The 22,244-nt window shown below is 35.4% G+C and overlaps 1 protein-coding gene across 1 annotated transcript in view; it reads left to right on the top strand.

The window, feature by feature from the left end:
• LOC145672910 (cytochrome P450 4C1-like) overlaps window positions 1-22,244 on the top strand; it is an 84,880-nt gene that overhangs the window by 45,298 nt on the left and 17,338 nt on the right. Inside the window, exons 5-10 of the mRNA XM_081742111.1 lie at window positions 4,180-4,365; window positions 5,840-5,909; window positions 9,211-9,337; window positions 14,475-14,553; window positions 18,954-19,063; window positions 20,765-20,833. Of these exons, the coding sequence (XP_081598237.1) occupies window positions 4,180-4,365; window positions 5,840-5,909; window positions 9,211-9,337; window positions 14,475-14,553; window positions 18,954-19,063; window positions 20,765-20,833 (641 nt within the window). The remainder of the gene's footprint in view (window positions 1-4,179; window positions 4,366-5,839; window positions 5,910-9,210; window positions 9,338-14,474; window positions 14,554-18,953; window positions 19,064-20,764; window positions 20,834-22,244) is intronic.

Genomic DNA, 22,244 nt, shown 5'->3' on the forward strand with positions numbered 1-22,244 from the left:
AGTCAAGATCTAGGAATAGACAAGTATGAAGTACAATTAATGTACTATTTATTATCAATATAATATCGAGATATCGATTTTAGTTGATTCTTATACACGATTTTGACAAATTTTAATAGTTAAATAAATAAATAAGATTTTTGAGTATGGAGAAGAATGGAGAGTTAAAGTAAATAATTTTTTTTGTTAAATAAATAAATAGTAGTAATGGAAGTAAATAAATAGATAAAGTAGCTGTATATAAAACGGATTTATATGATGTCTTGCGAGTCTGGCCGCAAGAAAACAACAAAGGCCTAGATCCCAGATTCATGGGAATATGAGTCTGCTTCAGTATAATTCCCCGAATCTGTAAATACGTTTTATGTGCAGTGAATTGTGATAAATAAGTAATTTAATAATAGGAATAACTAAAAGAAAATCGGTTACGGAACATAATTAATAATAGAAATTAAAATATTTGTAAAATGTAACATGTAGAGTATTATAAATAATGTTTAAATTTGATAAAGTAATTAATAAAATAGTAGAGTACTCACCATTAAAAGTAGAGATGATATATAGCACAATAAAAGGATGTGGAAAAAAAATAATTATATATATATAACACGTTCACACACGAAATCAAGCATCACGTAATTTACACACTTCATTGAAAAAAAAAAGTAATATATTTGAATTTACATATAATTTGCATTTGAACTATGAATTGGTTGATCACAATATCAGGATGATATTGTATCATACAATAGAACTGTAAGAGTGAGTGCACGTAGACAGTTATGTATCGGAAGGACGCTTTACACGTAGAGTGAATATGTAATCGGTCAAGGTCGAACGGAAGTTACAGAAGAAGGAGGAGAGAGAGAGATGAAGTTTTAGCTGAGTTCAACAGTTTTTGCATAAAAGCGTTGACTCGAGATTGACATTGTGTTGCCAACTATGGTAATCAATTTGTGTCAAGGTTGCGGAAAACAGAATGCTGTTTATGTTTGTGTTTTAGTGTTGTGCTGAATTTAAATGGAAATCCATAGTGAAAGTGTATAAACAAATACTATAGTGTGTGTATATATATAGTGTGAATATGAATAGAGCTGTTTCAATTTTCCTAAGAAAGGACTTAGGTTAGAAACATTCATTATTGTGTCGACAGCGAACAAAGTTCAAATAGTGTTGTGTTTTGTCAATAGATGGCAGACACATGCTGTTATCAAGCAGATGCAGTATGCTGTCATCAAACAGATGTGAATTTGTAAGTGAGAAAAGAACTAAATGAACTTTTGGAAAAGAAATCAGGAAAAAGAAAATTCGTGAAAATTCGTATCATTAATTTCGTTTGTTTGTTTTAACAATAATTTGGCTTTCGATTTCAAAATAAATTATTTTTAAAATTTTCACACTAATTAACAATGTTGAAATTTCATATACAGGGAGTTCTCCGAAAGCCGATCTTTTACAAAGATCTAGTTGGCATCGGAGATGCCTTAGTTTAAAGTAGGGGCGTGTTGCACTTCACGACACTCCAAAATTATAGAAAATGTAAAGATTTAAAATTTATTAATTTCATTAATTGGTTTAAAGAGAGAAATATGACAATGTTTTGTTTATTATTCTAAAGTGCTGTAATTAAGTTGCAGACATGTTATATCATCACTATGCATTGCTGATGCTTGTTGTTTCATCAAGAAGTAGACACGAGTCTGCAGTGTCATAATAATAACAAAACAAATATGAAATATATAAATGTCAAACGTTGTGAAAATTTTGTAAACACAGACACATAACTAAAATTAGGTAAAAGTGGAAATTTCGCAGACATAAGCTGTCTACAGAATTTGGTCAATGAAAGAAAATGCAGAAATTGTGAATAAGCACAATTTCGGCTCAGAGATGTAAAACGTCAGAATATGCAATCAACAACAACAGAATTCGTCATCACGAACATGATGATAAAAACCTAATGTTTGAGGGAATCAGGATCAGTTCTGGGAGACCCGTAGAGGATCAGTTCTGGGAGACCCGTAGAGGATCAGTCACCAGAGAGTAGTCCAAGGAGTAGGATTCTCAATAAGAGCCATTATTGAGATCAACAGCGAACTACGTTCCAGTGGACATCCATCCACTGTGAGACGAACTTTGAAGTCTGAAGTTCGAACCTCGTTCATCAAGGTATGCTAGAATAACATCTCTGATATTCAATCTTTGACCAATTCATAGATAGTTCTATGCAATGCGAGTTGACTATTTTACTTAATAACACATACAAACATCCTACTACTAAAGCTCTACTATAAACAATAATTGAATAAATGAGTTCTCTAAAGATTAACATTATCAAGTTTTAATTATATCACTTTCGCATGTCATTCAACATAAATCCTAAGTTTCTTAGGTTGGTGGAGATAGAAGAAGTTTCTCGTTTCCTACCTACTTTGGATAGTAGGTAGAAGCAACAAATACTGTGCACTTAGTTTACATCCCTGGCTTAATAGGCACAAGCACAGTCGTTTTGTTGACAATATATATATATATATATAATCATAAACGTACTAGTTATATGAATTTGCTTCATCAAAACTCCTTGATATATTTAGCTTGTGTGTCCGTATGTTCGTCCGAAAGACTGAAAACTCTCTGTCCGACCCTCCGAGAGACTAAAACTATGTGTTTGTTCGTTTCTGAGACAAAAATCTGAACTAGTTGATACATCACCATCAATTTTAAAGAGAACGTAGATATTCTAAAGTTAGGAACCCAGTTGATTGCAGAAACCACCTTCTCGCTATCTATTACCGTTTTTTGCTCTATAATGATTAACGTTAAAACCGGAAGTGGCTAACTCTACCACTTCCAGTGGATGGACCATCTCCTTCAGCGAACTCGATTCCTATCTCTTGACCCTCTCTCTACATCCTGGCCAAACTAGATACTGAATCCATGGCCAAAATAGATACTAAATCCATGGCCAAAATAGGTACTGAATCCATGGTCAAAATAGATACTGAATCCATGGTCAAAATAGATACTGAATCCATGGCCAAAATATATACTGAATCCATGGCCAAAATAGATACTGAATCCATGGCCAAAACAGATACTGAAATCATGGCCAAAATAGATACTAAATCCATGGCCAAAATAGATACTAAATCCATGGTCAAAATAGATACTAAATCTATGGGCAAAACAGATACTGAATCCATGGCCAAAATATATACTGAATCCATGGCCAAAACAGATACTGAATCCATGGCCAAAATAGATACTGAATCCATGGCCAAAATAAATACTGAATCCATGGTCAAAATAGATACTGAATCCATGGTCAAAATAGATACTGAATCCATGGTCAAAATAGATACTGAATCCATGGTCAAAATAGATACTGAATCCATGGTCAAAATAGATACTGAATCCATGGTCAAAATAGATACTGAATCCATCAAGTACTTCTTGAGATTGTTTTTTCCCGGACTAACGAGAGGGTGCAGGTGCTCAGTAATAGAGAGCTTATTTCGGGTGCGTGGGGTCCCTGGCACAATCCCCGACATAGTAAGTTTATGGTCGACAACAAACGTGTCCGTGGGTTTTCTCGGGGTGCTCCGGTTTCCTCCTACACCCTCATTCCATCAGTTCTTCCATTATCATTCACTTACCTTAATCATATGTCCACCATAACTTAGATGGCATAATTGAGGGACGTTAAACTGAAAGTTTATTTCCCGAACCAGGGCTGGAATAAGGGAGGGGCTTAAAGGGGGCTATAGCCCCAGGCCTCCACCCTTATCAAAATCTCAACTGGTTATCTAAAAAAAGAATCATGAAAATACAATTATCAACATAAAATAAAATATGACCAAAAATATAAAACATATTCCCTTAACTTTCGTACTGTACTTTCACAAAACTGTATTAGTTGCAGTCATCAGGGGCAACACATATTTTCTAGCCCCGGGTCTCTAGATAGCTTAATCCAGCTTTGTCCCCGACGGACGAACACACGGACAAACAGAGGAATATAAATTACATTTTGGAAAACTTAGCTCCTTAAAAGAAGAGGTAGACTATGATCTGACTGAAACAATTAATTATGTGAATCTCAGTGCGGAAACAAAGCAGCATAAGGTAAACAATTAATTATTTGGGGTACCTCTAATTATTCTTTATGTTTCTTTTTAGGACAAAAATGGCATTATCATAGGAAAATAATCACTCCAGCTTTTCATTTTAAAGTTCTGGAAGATTTTATTGATATATTTAACAGTAAAAGTGATATTTTGGTGAAGAAACTGAAACAAGAAGTTGGAAAGGATGCCTTTAACATTTATCCTTACATCACACGATGCACTTTGGATATCATATGTGGTGAGTCTGTGGTGATTTAAAAAAAAAATTCTATTCATTTTCTTTTCTTTGAAAAATAAATATGGTGTTATTTAATTTCATTACTTTAAGATAAACAGGGAAAAGGTGGTTTATTTTGCAGAAATTAAGAAATGATCGAAGCAGCAAAGATTACAATAGTACGGGTAAGATTATATAATGATAAAAATCTGCCATGGACAATATTTATTAATTTGGTGTGTATTTAAAGGGGTTTAAAAATATGACCATTTTGAATTTTAAAATTAATCACGGCCATTTACTGGTGCTGCAGGTCAATTACACGACCTCTTGCCGACAAAGAAACACAAATAGGCACAAACTCATATATTCTTAATTGGGAAACAAGTTGCAATACGTAAAGTTTGCGTAGTCGGAGAAACAAAGCTGTCTTCGTGCAAGATAAATAATAATAATAATAATAATAATAATAATAATAATAATAATAATAATAATAATAATAATAATAATAATAATAATAATAATAATAATAAATAAGGCATACAATTGCCCAGAAACAGTGGTCATGTTAGAAGGGGACAAGGGGCATCACTTATGCAATTAGGATTTAAATATCAAAATCTGAGCTATGCAATGTGCATGTTCCAATATTGTATAATTATTATTCACTGTATCAGGCCGGTAGCCAGCCCAAAAATGGAGGGGAAGGGGACCAAACCAACCATATTATAGTTCATTGGCAAGCCTACCGTGAAAATTTTTAGGGGGCCAGTAAAAATTTAGGGCCACCTTAGCCCTCCGTGAATACCGGCCTGCACTGTATTCTTGTGAAGTAGTAGTCCCCAATCCGGAAAACCTGAAGAGTATTACGGAGGATGCAGGCTGCTAACAGATGCTTAAAAAAAAAAAAAAAAAAAAAAAAAAAAAAAAAAAAAAAAAAAAAAAAACATCAGAACATTTCATCCGGGAGATTTTTTCTTTTTTACATCAATGGAGGAGAAACTATCGGCGCATAAACAATTATTTAGATAGAACATAACATAGTCTATGTGAAAGTAAATTATATACTATACGAAAGTAGCAATGAAATTAGGTAAATGCATAAACTTAAAATAGATGGTATGAAAAATAAAATCAATATGTGAAGCTCAAAATGTACTTTGAATGAGTGGCATACATGCGGATTTTCATCCAGGACGATCCCAGAATTGTATCTAATATCTTTCAGGATAAGAGTGATGCACACACACACACACTGTATATATACTATATAATATCTTACTATAGCAAGAATTTAGCCTATTTTTCCTTAGCACCTTGCTCCAGAGGGGTTTTAAACCCCGATTTCTCCTTGCGTACGCCACTACTTGAATTGTATAGATTTGATATAAATTAATTCATTAACATTATTTCATTGGGAAACGTAGTGCAGTAAATGGAACACCACAAAATCGAGGTATAAATAAGCTCCATTAATAAAAATTGTTCGTTTCAGAATCTGCAATGGGAACGGAAATCAAAGCACAAGAAGAAACTGATTCCGAATACGTTTCAGCCATCTACCAGTAAGTAAAGAAGGTAATTAACAAACACTTTTAAGAAATTTAGTTTATTTATTTATTTATTTATTTATATATTAATGTTTGAATTGAATTGTTTGAGCGCCTAAGAAAAATTAAATGTGTATAATTTATGTAGTCCTTGGCCTAATCTCCTAACTTAGCTCTTGAGTCACAAGATATTTAAGGACCTACTATAAGGCATTATAAAGTTTTAACCGATATACATAATTTTTGTTTCATAATTTATGAATTAATATAATTGGTAATTTGTCAATTGCAATTGAGTTTAAATTGAAGATGTTAATTTATGAATTTGTCTTGTATGTTGTTCGTTATAGTTTCGGAAATATTTAATATGTGTTAATGAAACAAAAATAACTAAGGCACCACTTTATTCTATCCTACATTAAATGTATGGAGACATTACTCATTTTACTAAGATCAAACGCCAAAACTTGTATTATTTATACCAAAGTAGTCCTAGTTGTGCCTCTTGGATGAAGTTCATAATTCAGTCACAAAGTGGCGCTAATAGGTTTCCTCAAGTAGTGTTCTCTTGTGGCAAAATGTTGAACTACCTAATAAGTGTGCACAATATGTTGCTCCCAAGGTCACTCTCGAACCATGTTGTAAGCAAAGCACTTTACTTGTGGTGACTTCGATAGCAAAATTTGGTGAAACTCTGAGAGGTGTATTCTCCAAAATAACGCAAAGGATACTGGAGAAGTACCCGTACATTATAGCTGGATGTAGCCAGAGAATTTTTAGAAAAACGTAAAAGACACTTGGAGAGCACTCACAGAAAACGCAAAGAAGGCTTGAGGAGTACTCTCTAACAAACAAACTAACTAACTCTATGGAACCCGGATGTTCAATGCCACGTTAACGGAAGCTTTCCACTGACTTCTGTCTTTAGTTAACTGAATCCAGTTTCTACTTTGTATTCCTATCTGTGCGAGATCCATCTTAATATTGTCCTCTCATTTGCGCCTAGGTCTTCCTAATGGTCGTTTTCCTATGGGTCTACCAGTCAAGACTTTGAAAGCGTTTCTACTTTCTTTCATCCTAGCTACATGACCTGCCCACCTAAGCCTCCTAGACTTGACGACCCTAACAATGTTGGGTAAACCGTATAAATTATGTAGTTCCTCGTTATGAAGTTTCCGCCATTCCCCATTCCCGTTCCTCTTGGGTCCGAATATTCGTCTCAGGATCTTGTTCTCAAATACTTTCAGTCTAGGTTCTTCCTTCCGAGTAAGCGACCATGTTTCGCGACCATACAGAACAACAGGCATGATTAATGTTTTGTATATTTTAAGCTTCAAATTCCTCGACAGAATTCGCGACGACAAGAGTTTTTGAACTGAATAATAACAGAAGTACTCTCAGGAGACGCAAATGGTGCTAGAGGAGTGTTCTCGCAAAGAAAAAAAGTGCTGGAATAGTATTCTCACCAAAAAATGCGAAAGTGCTCTTTTACCACCAGGATGCGAAATAATGTTTTAACATTATAGAATTCACATATTTGAAAACCCATGAATTATTAAACTATGAGAGATTAGGGATACTATTAACATTAGGTAATCCATTAATTAAACGTTAATTACATATGAACTTCATATTTTTAAACTTCTAATAATACTATCATTTTATTCGCTTCTCAATATGATTCTACTGGAGGGAAATTATCTTCGAAAAATATTAAGTAGAGGAAATTCCCTCCCATTCTCCAGCATTTCGCACCATCCTTACCACATTTGATTTTATAAAGTTTAAAACTATTTAGTAGGAAATATTTTTAATACATTTTCTTATTCAATGCATGGATACTTGAGTGTCATTACTTTGTAGGTTATTATCTCGAAAAACGCTATTGATAACATTATTACGTGGTCAAAAATAATTTCGTACATTTGTTTCGAGAATTGTATAAGAAAGTAGTTGTAAACAATTTAATTGTTTAAGGAAATGAAAAGAAAAGTGTAGTAACGTAGTCATCTAATCAGACCCTTATGAAATATTCCTGCAAGTAAAGACATCCTAAGGTGTTACATAACAAGATCCTGTGTAAACCCCATGCCACCACTAGGAAGTTCAAAAAAGTTGATATATCTCAGCAAACGAGGGACCTTGGAAATACTGAGAGTTAGTTCGGAAGTCTAAAGATAGGATCTGATTTGATATATATCCCCTACACACACACACACACACACACACAGACATATATATATATATATATATATATATATATATATATATATATATATATATATATATATATATATATATATATATCAGGTTGACTGCCAACGTGATTTGAGGGTACTGATCCCAGGAGGCCATAAATTTCTTCTTACTTTTGGCTGGATTATGGATAGTTATATCACATTTTTGTCGCGATATTTTGTTTCTCCCGAAAATGTACCAGTGGGAGCCGAGCACCATATGTGACCCTCATGGTCTCTCAGTAATTTGTGGCAATGAGCATCATATATTATGCTCAAGAACCTGGATAAGTTAGTAGTTTGTGATATCAAACATGAGCATCATATATGGTGCTCATGGCCCCACAGAGAAATAAGGTGAGCACCACATATGATGCTCATTGCAGTCAATATATATATATATATATATATATATACAGTGGCGGTTCCAGGATATAATCAAGGGAGGGGCAAAACCATAGTTTGTTTGCCGCTTTATCCAGTGTAAAGCAGGATTGAAGTCCATTTTATTCAGTGTATACCTGAGCGTCAGGGGGGGGGCTGAGCGCCTCTCTCTCTCTCTCAGCGAAGCTATATGAGATGTGGACGTTCAGCTGAACGTGGAATCCGAACCACATAAGCTCTCACTTAGAATGGAACCTGGGTCTTCTACGCCAAAGGCGCGTACGGTAACCGCTTAGCCACAAGGGAACTTGTCTAAAGTTAGGACAAAAGGTTTGAAATTGGTGTAGTGAGTAATTCACCACACTAGATATTACTAGTGAATGCATTACACCTACAATGTTGGAATAGCTATAATGGTTAAAACCTAGTACCATCACTATGAAATAGAGCTTGTTAGACAATATTTACTCGAGTCCTATTACGCTGCGCTGCGACGTCAAACGCATCTCGAACACTTCTTTCATTTCTAATCTCTAGAAACTAACCGATGACAACACTCCAGTAGGCATTGTATCTGTGTTACGGATTTCTAAGGAGCTACGTTCTGCCTCTAAAGTTTAAGTACTGTTTGGTTTTAAATCAATTTAAATAGAAATTTGGAGCACATGTTAATATATTTTCTCTGTTACTTCCAGAATTGGTGAAATTATGTTATATCGTGTTCTTCGACCGTGGCTGCATCCAGAATTTATATTTAAGCTGACATCCACTGGAAAGCAACATGAGAGATGTATCAAGATCTTACACGGATTCTCCACGAAAGTATGTATACCGAATGTGTTCTTCTAAAAAAAAATATCCATAACGTAACTAATCAAGTACAGTAAAACCTGTGTATTTAGGCTTCCATCGGTTACACTGAAAAGTGGAGAACTCACAGAAAATAAGTGTATTTTACATGTTTTCGATCCCAAACCCGAGCAGAACTTATTAATGGAAATGGACGATGTCCGAGATTTACTCGCTAATATTGTAGCAAACCAACCCATAAATGTATTTTCTTAAAATAGAATGTTTAAAAGTGTATTTGCAATGTATTTCACATACCTACATATTTTTTACTAGCTGATAGACATCTTTTCACTAAACTAACTTGGGAAGCTAGAATTTGATGAATAATTCAGAAACAAAAGTATTAAAGTGAGAACCATTGTAGATTATAACAGGATTTCTAGTGCTGTATTACTTATATTATGACTACTCTGATCAAAATAAGAAATGAGTTAAGAGTAGAATAATCACGTGGAAATTTGTGTTGAGAAGGGAAGCTACGTCACAGAGTTATTAAAGTCACTGAGAGAGAGAGAGAGAGAAGCTAATCATAAATGCCAACACGATGTTGTCTAACACAAACTTACCTGGCCGGGGATCGAAGCAGGAACTCCACATACCACAGATAAGCGCTGTATCACTGAACCACCGTGCTGCCCCTGAAACAGGAAGGGGTTAAATCTTCCACTTTTTTTTTTTGGTAGAGGGAAAAATGAAATCTTTAAGTTTTACGTCCCACGGTTATGCCGGTTAGGCTAAAGGAGACGGTGATTATGAGAAATGAATGAAATGGTAAAATGAAGAAAGTGGGAGGAAACGGGAGAACCCCGAGAAAATCCGCGAGCACGGTGTTTGTCCACCATAAAGTCCACACGGCGCGAGCTGGGATCGAACCAGGGACCCCAAACACCGGAGGTGAACGCTCTACCACTGAGCCACCGCGCCCCCCTTGGTATAGGGAGATAACGGTAGAGATAGACCTAGTAATACCTAGCAAGTACACGTATGCAGAGTAAATGACTTGTCTATAGCGAGAAATTCTACGCTAATAGGGTAATTTTGGGTAATATAAGCAGGCCGATAATGTGGTCAGAACTAAGGCTTTTAGTGTATTACTGATACTAGAATTAATCTAAAAGTTTATTGGTTGATAACGTTGTGTACATCACTTAAAATCAGGATACAAATGTGCACGATGATTGTGCTGTTATTTTGTTATTTTGAAAAACAAAGATGCGTAATTGTCGTTATTTGATTTGCACACTGAGAAAATAAATTGTAGGTGGCGTACTTAAAAAGATAGGTTACATGTGTAATTCCTGTAGTTTTTTGGAATTAACGTACAGCAGACGTATAACTGAAAACGCATGTTTTATAATACTTTCTGTATAAGTGTTCCATCTATACGTACTTTCTGTATGAAACAATGTAGGCGGTCAGTATCTCACATACAACTGGACGTATAATAACATATAGCTGACGAAGGTAACATAAGTATATGCATGTAATATATGGAAAACTGTTAGATGCCAGACATCCTGCAACGGCATGATGTAACATCTAAGGGCAGTGCCTATGTAGCATACGAACAACGTATGCTCCGTACAGATTTCTATAGTAAGCAAGAGGATACCGTTTATTTGTACACTATACCGCTGTCCGGAGAACGCATTTTTCTCAGTGCACATTTTGTTGTTTGTAAATTTCAGTATTATGAATATAAAGAATTCATACACTATAATCTTTTGGATACAAAAATCAGCTCATTTATGGTAATCTACAACCATTGCAATATCACTACAAAGCAAAGGATGAAGCTGCCCGACTACTAGAGACCTGCACGGGCCGAATTTTTCGGCCCGAGCCCAATCCAGCCCGAACGTACCTAGGCCCGGCCCAGCCCGGGCCCGAAAAGTTTTAGAGATTTTCGGCCCGAGCCCGGCCCGGCCCGATAAGTTTTTCAAAATTCTTGGCCCAAGCCTGGCCCGGGCCCGATAAATTTTAAAAGTTTTTGGCCCGACTCCGGCCCGATAAATTTTTTTTAAAAAAATTAGCTCAAGCCCGAATCTTTCTCAAAATTTAGTACTAAATTTGACCTAGCCCTCAGAAACATTTTCTAAACTCTGGTTCACAACCTGACGCTTGCCTCCCGAATGGTACCATTGCCTCCTAGATCTTTGCCTGTCATTGAGAGAACAAAAACTCCATTCCCTGTAACAAAAATCTAATTTAATTGAACATAAAATGAAGATGGCAATATTGTTTAGCGACAGACAAAACATTCCCACCCCTTCTTTTTATATTTTGAGTTCAGTGAAGGTCAAGGTCAGAACTCAATTTACTGCATAATGCCTGCAATCCTCTATAGTGAAAGTGGAGCCGCTAAGCAACACAAACTGTAAATAGCTATTGTATTCTTTGTAACATTTTTGACGGGCACACCTCTTCAACGTTTGGCTTTATTCCAATTATCATTTAACGAAAGTCAATAATTATTAAAGAATTGGAATTGATCGGTCCCAGTCCGGCCCGACCTGAAGAGAAATCAGTGTCGGCCAGCGCAAGCCCGGGCCGGCCCAAAGAAATAAGTGTCGGCCCTCCCAAGCCCGGCCCGGCCCAAAGAAATAACAGAGTCGGCCCACCCAAGCCCAGCCCGTGCAGGTCTCTACCGACTACATTATAACTGCAGTGTTGCAAATTACTAAACATTATCAGTACGTATAATATGGGCATATTCATTTTGTACGAAATGGACAGTTATAATAAACATACACTGTACAATTATCAGATAAACAATGAAACATTTTCATATTATTCATACCTTTTTCATCTTGAAAGAAAATATTTTGAAAAATATTGTAAGCGTAAAAATATTTTTTACTTCAAAGTACACTTCTGTCTGACTTCAAATAATAATTGACTACAACCAAAAGACAAATCTCTCTTAATACCACTGAAAGATTACACATTACAAATTTGTGACAACTATTTAAATCCGTGATCACAATGGTCGACCTTTAAGTAAACTTGGGTTTTGCCACATTTTATCGCAAGCTTGGTGAAAATCGGCAAATATGACAAAGACATCCTCGGCTAATGCAATAGCAAATGTCGCTTACGTTGGAAATAAACTGAAACATATAAACAAAAACTATATTATACTTTTATTATATCATATATATATATTTAAATTTATCACATTTGGTTTTGGCGTCTAACATCGTAGTTTTCAAGTAGCTACGAATATTAAAATACACATCGTGTATTTTCTTTTTAATGCTTTCATGTACTTTATAGTGTTATTGTACGGCTTAAATTTGTTTAGTATTTAATAATACTTCATCTGTTACTATATTTTGCTGTTAGTTTCTCATGGATAACTTAAGTACCAATGAGAGGCACCTGCTCATTTCATCCATAATGCCTGCTCATATTGCACATACATTTTGTTAAATATGGGAATTTGTAGTAAGGTTAGTATTTTTAATTTTCTCAAAACAATTCAAATATTTTTGAAAGAAAACTCTATGAGAGTAAAAACAAGATATCAGTCTACATTGGTGTAATATTTGTTGTCAATTTTTTTCTGAATCATTTTTATTATATATAACAATGATTAAGAAAGATAACATAACTATTATACGATTATAATATAACGATTATAAAAAATTGTTAAATCGAATGGTTAATAATACTGAATAATTGACATAAAAATGTATTTTCGACCTTATTTAATTTTCATTGTTGAATAAAACTCTTTGTTCTTTCCTTTCGATAGAAATTGTTCCGATTTTAAAATCCCTTCTATTTATTTTTTTTTAATGTGATCTTCAATAGTGTTTTAGCCAGTTACACTGTATAAGCTCGAAAATAAGTATCAATAAAGAACCATTATACGTAAATGTTGATATTGTTGACATTTTCAATAATAAAGAAGTTGAAAACCTGTTACATATTCGATTCAGATCTGATTTTGAGTCAATACTCGAATAAATAAAAATTAAAAACAAAATTATGTAGAACTTCATAATTGAGAAGAGCGAATAAATCCATCTTCCACATCTTTAGAAGTAGCATGAGAAATATAACGGAGTTAACAAAACTTAAATAGTTTACAAAGTTTTCAATCCAAAGTGTTCATAAATTCTGGTTCATTTCAAATATAAAAGAGAACGCACAAATCCTTTGTTAGCTCATCACGCTAATACGGCTGAACCAATTTCTTTCATTTTTGGGGGGTTATTAGGATTTGGACCCTAGATGGTTTTTATCATATCACTTTAATTTTTAATTACCAGTGTCTTGAGATAATTGACCATTCAAGTGTCCATAACGTACAAATCCTTTGTTAGTTCATCATAGGTATAAAAATAAACGTATTTATATGCAACCCGCATGACCGTGTCACTCGGCGGGTTAACATAAATGACAGGCGATATAATGTTAACATTTACTGCAATCTACTATGGTTTTTATCATATCACTTGAAAGCGAAAAAGTAAAAATTATCTAAGTAACAAAGTTTATTGCGTTCCGGGGTGACCGCAGCGAAGCGGGGCGGGTTAACATAAATGACAGGCGATATAATGTTAACATTTACTGCAATCTTCTATGGTTTTTATCATATCACTTGAAAGCGAAAAAGTAAAAATTATCTAAGTAACAACGTTTATTGCGTTCCGGGGTGACCGCAGCGAAGCGGGGTGAACGCTGCTAGTTTCAAATAAAAAAAAAACCTTCCATTTTAGAAAAAAGGGAAGCAACTTAAAATGCTAACCTCATTACCTCGCTGTATTGCTAAACTAGTGCGCTGAAATAGAAATTGTCAAATTATATTTTAATTTCTATGAGAAATTTTAACGTTTCTTTGACTGCCCATATTACCCAAAATTACCCTAATACGTTCAAATCGAGCTTCTTAAATTCCAGATGAACACCCATCAAGTATCGAAAGTGTTGAAATACCGAATGTATCTGCGAACCATCATTACTACTATAATATTTACATTGAAGAATCTTACAATGTAAAATTGTCCCTTCTTTTCTGAAGGAAGAAACAACTTACTTTAGCTTATAAGCACATTTTGAAGCAGTTTTCGTAAAAGCTGTTTTCAAATTGTCCTTTCAGGTAATTAGAGAGAGGAAAGAGCTAATTAAAAGAAATCAAGAACATGGAAATACTGGGAACAAAGAACTGGAGGATCTAGGTAAGTGACATTGATTCACTTTGGTCAATGACTCCACCATGCAGTTATTCACCAAATTATCCTACCTTCTTATTATTGCTATTACTAATATTAAGCCTGAGAACTAGAGGCCGGATGTTATCCAAAATGTCTATTCTTTAATATTAAAGTTATGATAAAAAATAACGTTTGAAAGTTTATATGAAGATCATACTGTAGTTTCGATTTAATTCGATAGGCAAAATAAAATTTTGCTTATTTTGCCTATTTCTGAATAATTGCTTTAGAGCCTAATGTCTATTCTATGCATTTTCTTCAAAATAGGCCTTCGTTGGCAAAATATATAATTTATACAATATAAATAACACACACACACACGCAAATAGACCATATTATATATATATATATATATATATATATATATATATATATATATATATATATATATATATATATATATATATATATATATATATATATATATATATATATATATATATATATATATATATATATATATTGTGAGTCAAAAGTCCTGCATAAGTTTGAAAATCGACGAGCAAGTAGAAAGTGATGGTGGGACAAGAGGTTTGATGAGGGGCCGCAACTTTTGGAGTGTATGTCATTCATGACCCGCCATCTTGAAATCCGCTATTTTCGATTCAAGTCATTTTTTTAAATGGGAAGGGGAATATATGATATAAAATAACACTAGCTTGAGCTCAGGAATTTAGTGGTGTAATTTGTTTTTTTCTATCTTGTACAGTTTAGAAGTTATCACTGTTCAAAGGTGGGAAATTATCTTGATACTGAATGCTACAACACATGTTCTACGTGTTGTTCATCCCGTGCAATGCACAACTGTAGTCGCCGCAACCACTCTGACTGTACACGGAGGAGAATGTCTCCTGAAATTTGATTACAGGCTTGTTGGACGCGTTCCTCCAGGTGTCTCAAATCACGGATTGTCTCAGCATATACTATCTGCTTAAGATATCCCAATAGATAAAAATCAAGGGGCGTTAAGTCAGGGGATCTGGGCGGCCCCTCCACGGGACCACGGCAACCAATCCACTTCCCTGGCAGTTGTTCATCCAATCATTCACGGACACCAAGTCCATAGTGTGGAGGGGCTCCATCGTGCTGAAAATAAGATGGGAAAATGCCGTCAGCGTTCAGTGTGGCAGGGAATACAAGGTTCTGCAGCAGCATCAGATACTGTGGTGCAGTTAAAGTGTTGTAAATGAAAAATGGCCCAATCATGCGGGTGTCCCATATGCCACATCACACCATCACTTTCGCTGGACTATGTTCTCGACTCAGGTCAACCCAGTTCGGATTTGCGTCACACCAGTATCGACAATTATGTCGATTAACCTCTCCGTACAAAGTGAAATACGCCTCGTCGCTGAACAGTATGCCCTTGGCAAACGCAGGATCCAATTCGTGTTGTTCAGTAGCCCACATGCAGAACTACAACCGGCGATCAGGGTCATCCTCGTTCAGTTTATGTTGCATGTGCAGGTTGTAAGGATGCCACTGGTTGGTGTGCAATATCCGGACAACGGAGGATTGGTTTATTGCACATGCTAGAGACGCACGACGGGTACTTCGTTTAGGATTTTTCACAAACGACGCACAAACCGCCGTTGCAGTTTTCTCATTGGTGGCAGTCTTTGGTCGCCCACTACGTGCCCTATCTTGAACAGAGCCTGTATCCCGAAATTTGGTGATCACGTGAGCCATCGTGCTGTGCGATACCGGTTCTCTGTCTGGGTGCCGTCTGTTATAGTCAGCTGTTATTGTTCGGTAGCTGCGTTCCCCTGATATAAGGATGATTTCGATCTTCTGTTCACGTGTCGGACGCATTTTAGATCACCTGGAACAAAGAGAGAACTGGGTCAGTATCAAGGTAATTTCCCACCTTTGAACATTAATAACTTCTGAACTGTACAAGATAGAAAAAAAAAAAAACAAATTACATTACTAAATTCCTGAGCTCAAGCTAGTGTTATTTGATGTTTCATACATCCCCTTCCCATTTAAAAAAATTGACTTGAATCTAAAATGGCGGATTTCAAGATAGCGGCCATGAATGACATACACTCCAAAAGTTGCGACCCCTCATCAAACCTCTGTTCCCATCATCACTTTTTACTTTTCCCGTCGATTTTCAAACTTATGCAGGTGTCCAAGGACTTTTGACTCACCCTATATATATATGCATATCAAGCTTCGTTATTATATATACAGTAGAAGTTATTAATAAATAGATATGTTTCTATATTCTTTGAACATTATTCATGACTTGAATCTAATTTTTTAATTTTATTGAGTATTTATCTTCATTATTTCGAGTTACATTTTAGTGCCTATTTTCAACGAACTTAAAAAGTTCGTTATTGAATTCTTTATGTGTGTCTGTCTGTCCGTTGGTCTGTTATTTGCGATTTCTTTCAATTTTGAACCCTGCATTCGATAGAGCATCAAAAACTATCAGAGAAAAGAGATTAAACTTTCGCTTCACTCTTACCGTTCCCGAGATATTGGCCAAAAATTGGCCGATTTCCATAGATTTAAGAAGATATACGTCGGGAACCGTAAGTCATAGAGAGATCATATTGCTGTTGATCAATATCTAAAGGGATAATAAAATATTTTGGTACCAAATATAACCGGTGGCCACTGTCCAACTAACCATTTAGCCAGTGGCCACCAATTAATATCTGTACCAAAATGTTTACCACTCTCTTAGGCATTGATTAACACCAATATCGTCTCTCTATGACTTGCCATTTTCATGATATTGGCCAAAAAATGAATATTTCTTTTTAGATATTTAAGGAGCCATAGCTCGGAAACCTTAAGTTGTAGAGAGATAATATTGGTGTTGATCAATATCTGAAGAAATAGTAAATATTTTGGTACCAAATATAACCGGTGACCACTGTCCAACTGGCCACTGGTTTGGCCAACGTCCAGTTGGCCAGTGGTCATCAATTAATATTGGTACGAAAATGTTTAACATTCCATTAGGGATTGATTAACACCAATACCATCTCTCTATGACTTACCGTTCCCGTGATATTGGCCAAAAGATAGTTCCGATCTCGGGAGATTTAAGAAGTCAAATCTCGGGAACCGTAAGTCACACAGAGATCATATTGGTGTTGATCAATACCTAAGAGGATGTTGAATATTTTGGTACCAAATAGTAACCGGTGGCTACTGATTAACTGTCTACTTGTCAACTGGCCACATTTACCAGATATTCGTCAAAAAAGTTCAAATTTGTAGATATTTAAGCAGCCATATCTCGAGAACTGTAAGTCATAGAGAGATGATATTTTGTTAATTTTTGCGAGAAAGAAAAGAAGGTGCGGCTAAAAAGATTTACTTTTACATCTAGGAAGAAGAATTACAGTTATCCTTCCCGCTCCATCTCTCCATTCTTTTAAGTTCATTTTGGCAATACTCTTGGAGCATTCTCAACTGGTTTAAGTTTCAAGCTTATTTGCCTGTTTATCTTTTTTTTTTTTTTTTTTTTTTGCCTAAACATCCAGTCTCTACTGAGAACAAAGCCGAATCATGCTTTCCCGAATATTTTATTAAAAATTGCAGAAATTGATATATCACTTGTATAAAAAATACTAAAAAATCTTCCAAAATAATAAATAATATCTACTCAAAATACATATTAGCATCACTTATCAAAATTAAGAAAACTATTATGATTTGATTTACATGTAAAACAACATAACTTCTTCCTCATCAGCGACATGACATGCTCTTTATATACAAAACACCTTTTAACATTGTCATTGTTCTGCAGTTAATTATCATTTTCAATGCCCAATACAATGGTGTCATAAAATATGTATAATGATGTAAGAAGTGAAGCAAGACAGAAGATCCTGCGGCGAAGTTATAAACTAGAAATAAATTTACTTAGGAGGGAACTATCACAATTTGTCAAGTTTACATTGAGTAAAATAGAAATTCAATTGACTTTGAAGTCTAATAGGTATCTCAGCTTTTCTTAGCGAAATTTTGCTCCCTCTCTACCTATCTATCTTAGCTTTTTCGTGGCTAAGCGATTAGTCTACGTGCCTTTGGCGTGGGAGACCCAGGTTCGATTCTCGGTGGGAGCTCATGTGGTTCGGATTCCCCGTTAATCAGTATGTCCACGTGTTATATAGGCTCGCTACTGAAAGGAACGCTAAACTCAAAATTCACTCTACTAAACTCTATCTATTTATCTACCAATATATCTATTTTATAGAAGTAAGATCCGGTCCAGATTTCGATTCTGAATACCACGGGTACCTCTTTTCTCATGTTACGTGAAGTTGTGCCAATCTATAATAGCTATAAGAGGTACGGAAACTTATAAAACATTGAAACACTTTCATCCATTGCAGGAATTAGGAAAAAGAGGGCGTTCCTTGATCTTCTGTTAGAAGCTTCAATTGCTGAAGGAAAGCTGACAGATGAAGAACTGCGGGAAGAAGTGGATACTTTCATGTTTGAAGTAAGGTTTACATGTTTGAAGTAAGGTTTACATGTTCGAAATAAGTTTTACATGTTCGAAGTAAGGTTTATATGTTCGAAATAAGTTTTACATGTTCGAAATAAGTTTTACATGTTCGAAGTAAGGTTTATATGTTCGAAATAAGTTTTACATGTTCGAAAAAAGTTTTACATGTTCGAAGTAAGGTTTACATGTTCGAAATAAGATTTCATGTTTCATGTTTCAGATTTCATATGTCTGAAATAAGGTTTACACGTTTGAAATAATGTTTGCCTGTTTAAAGTAAGATCTCCAGTTTTCAAATTAATTTTTACATGTTTGATGTAACGTTTACATCTTTGAAATAAGGTCTACATGTTTGAAGTAAGGTCTACATGTTTGAAGTAAGGTCTACATGTTTGAAGTAAGATTTACATTCTTGAAGTAATATTTACATGTTAGAGCAGTTGCATAGCCAGAGTGTTTGAGTTCTTGCTTTTTTAATTATTGGGTAAATTTATTTCATTATTTCATGATATATGTGACATATAGAAGGTGGGTAAAGATAGGCTTCTTCCCCCTATGATAATCATAAAAGGTAGAAGTGTTTATAAAAGCCAGTATATCGTTTGGATGTGAAATTCAAATACTAAACGTTAGACCCTACATCTACATATGATGCATGAAAAATAGTGTAGCAAGGGACACAAAGAATCCCGGAAATGAAGCATGGATGTTGATATTCTGCCAGTTTAGATGTTTTGCAACTTGCAACAATAATTTTAGTATGAAGCATTTTATGAACCATTTTTAGGCTCCGAAAAGATGGCACATCTGGTTTTAATAATCTTATTTATTTCATTCGTCAGATTAGAAATCGTGTCACGAACCAGATAGAAACTTTCAAGGGACTGCATCTGGCCCGCGGAATAAGACTAATTTGCATATGCATTAATGATCACCTACTTAAATTTGGTTTGAGTGTGTGTGTATTTGTGTGTCATGTGATTCGAGTTTAGTGTCTCTTTCAGCAAGAGAGGCTACGTGAGAAATAGCCATACAGCTTAACATGGAATCCGAGCTATATTAGCTCTACCGGGAATCGAACTCGGGATTCCCAGAACTTAATTTGAAAAACATTTAGTAGTGTTCCTTTCATTTTCTTCAATCCAGTACACTATGACTGTAAGACACTATAGTAGATTATATGTAATCTCAAATGTTGAAATCAGGGCCGTGCCGTGGAAAATCAGCGCCCGGGGCGAGAGTATACGACGGCGCCCCCATACATATATTGCAAGCAATTTTTCCTATCTTTCTTCCTTTCTTCTCCCGATTTTTTCGCCCCCTTACTTCGGCGCCCGGGGCCGTCGCCCCGCTCGCCCCCCACGGCACGGCCCTGGTTGAAATAATAGAGATACAGACGCAAGGTTAATTATTTTGATATCATAACGATTGTTTCCTGTAAAGTAAAATAAAGAAGATGAATAGTAGATGCAATTAATTATGATGGAGAAATTTGTGTAACGTAAATAGTGAGAATTAAATAGGAAAACATATAATGTTGTTAATCATAAACTCACACGGACCGGTATCGAACAATGTACTCTTTACTCCAAAGTTATCGTATCCACTTTTCTTGTTTTAATTCTAAGACTAATTCTAGACATATATAAGAAAAAAATATTAAATTAATTAAATATGTATGTAATTGTATTTCAGGGTCATGACACTACTTCTGTTGGAATATCTTGGGCGCTTTTCACGTTGGCAACATATCCCCACATACAGGTAAGCTATTTGTTGAGTCTTAAACAGCTTACAAGGTGGATCGAAAAGTGAGGTGAATATAGTAAACCCGGTAACCAAAATCTTTGATACAATCATTGTCGAGTTAGAAAGAGTTGAAATTAAATGAAATTAAATCTTAAGTTTTACGTATCACAGTATGCCGGCTAGGCTAAAGGAGACGGTGATTATGAGAAATGAGAGAAATGATGGAATGGACCAGGTTGAAGGAAACGGGAGAACCCCGAGAAAACCCACGCACACGGTGTTTTTCCCTCACAAAGTTAACTTGATTTAAGCGGGGATCGAACCAGGAACCCCACGCACCAGGGGTGAACGCTCTACCACTAAGCCACCGCGACCCCAAGTTTGAAAGGGTTGTAACATGTTATTTGGCTTCCAGAGGCAGAAGAGTGAGGACGTGTTAAGAGTATCTGTCGCCCGCCAACATTAAGTTTTGTTCTAAGCTGCAAAAAAGTACCTAAGAAGCTCACGAAATGTCAAAATCAGTTGATGGCGATGAAACGGTGGCAATGAAGACTGTTTACAAGTTGTATAAGCGCTTCAAAAGCAGCAAAGAGTTGGTTGAAAACGAGCAACGATCGAGACGTTCTTCGACTTCAAAAGCAGACGAAAACGTGCAAAAAGTGACACAAATTATTTGTTCAAACAGGCGAATGACTATTCGAGAGCTTTCCGGAGAACTAAACATCTCGTATGAATCCGTGAAAAGCGTTTTAAACTCCGATTAATTGGACAAATAGCTTCCTTCCTCACCATGGAAACACGCTGTGCCACACTTTGCTTTTGATCCGCGAGTTTGTTTTGGCCGAAAGAAACCTGTCTGTCCTCCTTTGCTGTGCTCTTCAGGTATAGCACTATGCAACTTCCGGTTCAACCCGAAAATCAAAACCTTGGTTAAAAGAAAGGATTTGATATCATTCCTGACATTGAAAGGGACACAACAGAACAGTTGAGCGCCCTTCCAAAAGAACGTTGCAGAAATGCTTCCAGTCATGGATTCAACTTTGAGATAAGTGCACTGCTAGCCAAGGACAGTACTTTGAAGGAGATTAAAACAAATTCTATGTAAGATTATTACTTTGTTTTTAATAAAATTATTCACCGTATTTTTTGATCATACGTCACAAATGAGGTTCAATAACTAATTCTCTTATTTAATGACTTCACTGAAACAGCTGTGGTGACAAGTTCCACGCCGATGTTTTTACCTCGTCGCATACATTGTCTTATAGAACATAAGATCTAGTATTCCAATTTCAATTTTAATTTATCATACTATGTAGTGTGAACATGCTCATAGACCCTATATAAGTTACACAGTACGAGAAGCAAAGAATTCACACTTTTCTACTTTAGGTAATATTCTATGTAAGATATCGACACACCTTCT

The sequence above is a fragment of the Thermobia domestica genome, chromosome 16 (assembly GCF_964235325.1).
Source record: "Thermobia domestica chromosome 16, izTheDome1.hap1.1, whole genome shotgun sequence".
Lineage (NCBI taxonomy): Eukaryota > Metazoa > Arthropoda > Insecta > Zygentoma > Lepismatidae > Thermobia > Thermobia domestica.